This window comes from Volvox carteri, assembly GCF_000143455.1.
Source record: "Volvox carteri f. nagariensis unplaced genomic scaffold VOLCAscaffold_196, whole genome shotgun sequence".
NCBI lineage: Eukaryota > Viridiplantae > Chlorophyta > Chlorophyceae > Chlamydomonadales > Volvocaceae > Volvox > Volvox carteri.
Window position 1 is genome coordinate 2,089 of NW_003307739.1, and position 1,512 is coordinate 3,600.

The window sequence follows — 1,512 nt, forward strand, 5'->3', positions numbered from 1 at the left end:
AGCCGCTGCCGCTGTCGCCACCGCTGTCGCTGCTGCCTCTGCCGCCGCCGCTGCTTTGTCGCCGCCGCCACTGTGCCGCCGCCGTCGTCACCGCCGCCACCGCTGCCACCGCTGCCGCTGTCGCCGCCGCCGTCACCACCACCGCTGCCGCTGTCGCTGTCGCCACCACCGCCGCTTCCACCCCCGCCGCCGCCGCTGTCGCCACCGTTGCCTCTGCCGCTGCTGCCTCTGCTGCCGCAGCTGCTGTCGCTGCAGCCACCGTCGCCGCAGCCACTATCACCACCACCTCTGTAGCCGCTGCCGCTGTCGCCACCGCTGTCGCTGCTGCCTCTGCCTCCGCGCCGCTGCTTTGTCGCCGCTGCCACTGACACTACCACCTCTGTAGCTGCTGCCGCTGTCACCACCCCTGTCGGCACCGCTGTCGCTGCTGCCTCTGCCGCCGCGCCGCTGCCATCACAGCCGCCACTGTCGCCACCGTCGTTACCGCCACCGCCGCTGCTGCCTCTGCCTCCGCCGCTGCTTTGTCGCCGCCGCCCACTGTTCTCACCACCGCTATATGCTGTGCCTCTGCTGCCGCCGCCTTGCATGATGTGGGGGATGTTGTGTTGTTTTATTGAAGCCCGAAGTACTATTTTAACATGATTGATAAATAATAAAAAAATGCACACCCGCCCGCACACTACCATAAATCCGAATATTTTGTAGATGTACTTAATAATATTGTTACTATAATGCTGCTCTGCTCTGCTGGTAAAAAAAAAGAGCGACCATTTCCCCCGCAACAAAAGTAATGCCTGGTGCTGGTTTTTGTCCTTGTTGCAGTTTAAGCGCGTCATGTATGCGCCAGCGTACGAGGTCAACCCGTTCGGTGTCGTTCGGCACAGGGGGAGCCATGTACCGGCCCCCCGTAACATAGGGAATGGTGGCCACGTGTACGTGCGCCTCGACAGTTGGGCGGCTGTGGCAGAGGAGGAGGAGGAGGAGGAGGAGGAGGAGGAGGACGACGAGGAGGAGGAGGAGGAACTTCAGGCTGAGAGGTGGAGAGCTTTCAGCAGCACTGCTGTGGAGGAGGAGCAGGAGCAGGAGCAGGAGCAGGAGCAGGAGCAGGAGCAGGAGCAGGAGCAGGAGCAGGAGCAGGAGCAGGAGCAGGAGCAGGAGCAGGAGCAGGAGCAGGAGCAGGAGCAGGAGCAGGAGCAGGAGATGATGCTGGATAAAGATCGAGGCGGAGGAGCAGGAGCAGGAGTAGGAGTAGGAGCAGAAAGTAGACTAGCAGCAGCAAGCCCCTCCAAACCGTCGCTGCCACCACCGCCACCACCACAGCAGCAGCAGCAGCAGCAGCACATCATCTCCACCATTCATAATGCTGAAACCCTGCCCACCACCCCGCCTGCAACCATCACAACAACAATCAAGCCGCCAACACGACAGCCACCAGCAATGATGATGCCACGACGGAAGGAATACCCAAACAAGAAGGCACGCCTGCTGTTTGGTGGCGCTGCTGCTGCTGCT

General features: G+C 61.8%; 1 protein-coding gene across 1 annotated transcript; it reads left to right on the plus strand.

Annotated features, from left to right (window-relative positions):
- Positions 1–834: 834 nt before the first annotated feature.
- Positions 835–1,361, plus strand: VOLCADRAFT_100888 (uncharacterized protein; the record flags this gene model as incomplete). The annotated part of the gene is made up of 2 exons (XM_002959383.1): positions 835–1,261; positions 1,321–1,361. The coding sequence occupies 2 exons, from the start codon at positions 835–837 to the stop codon at positions 1,359–1,361; spliced, it is 468 nt and encodes a 155-aa protein (XP_002959429.1).
- Between the last annotated feature and the right edge of the window lie 151 nt (positions 1,362–1,512).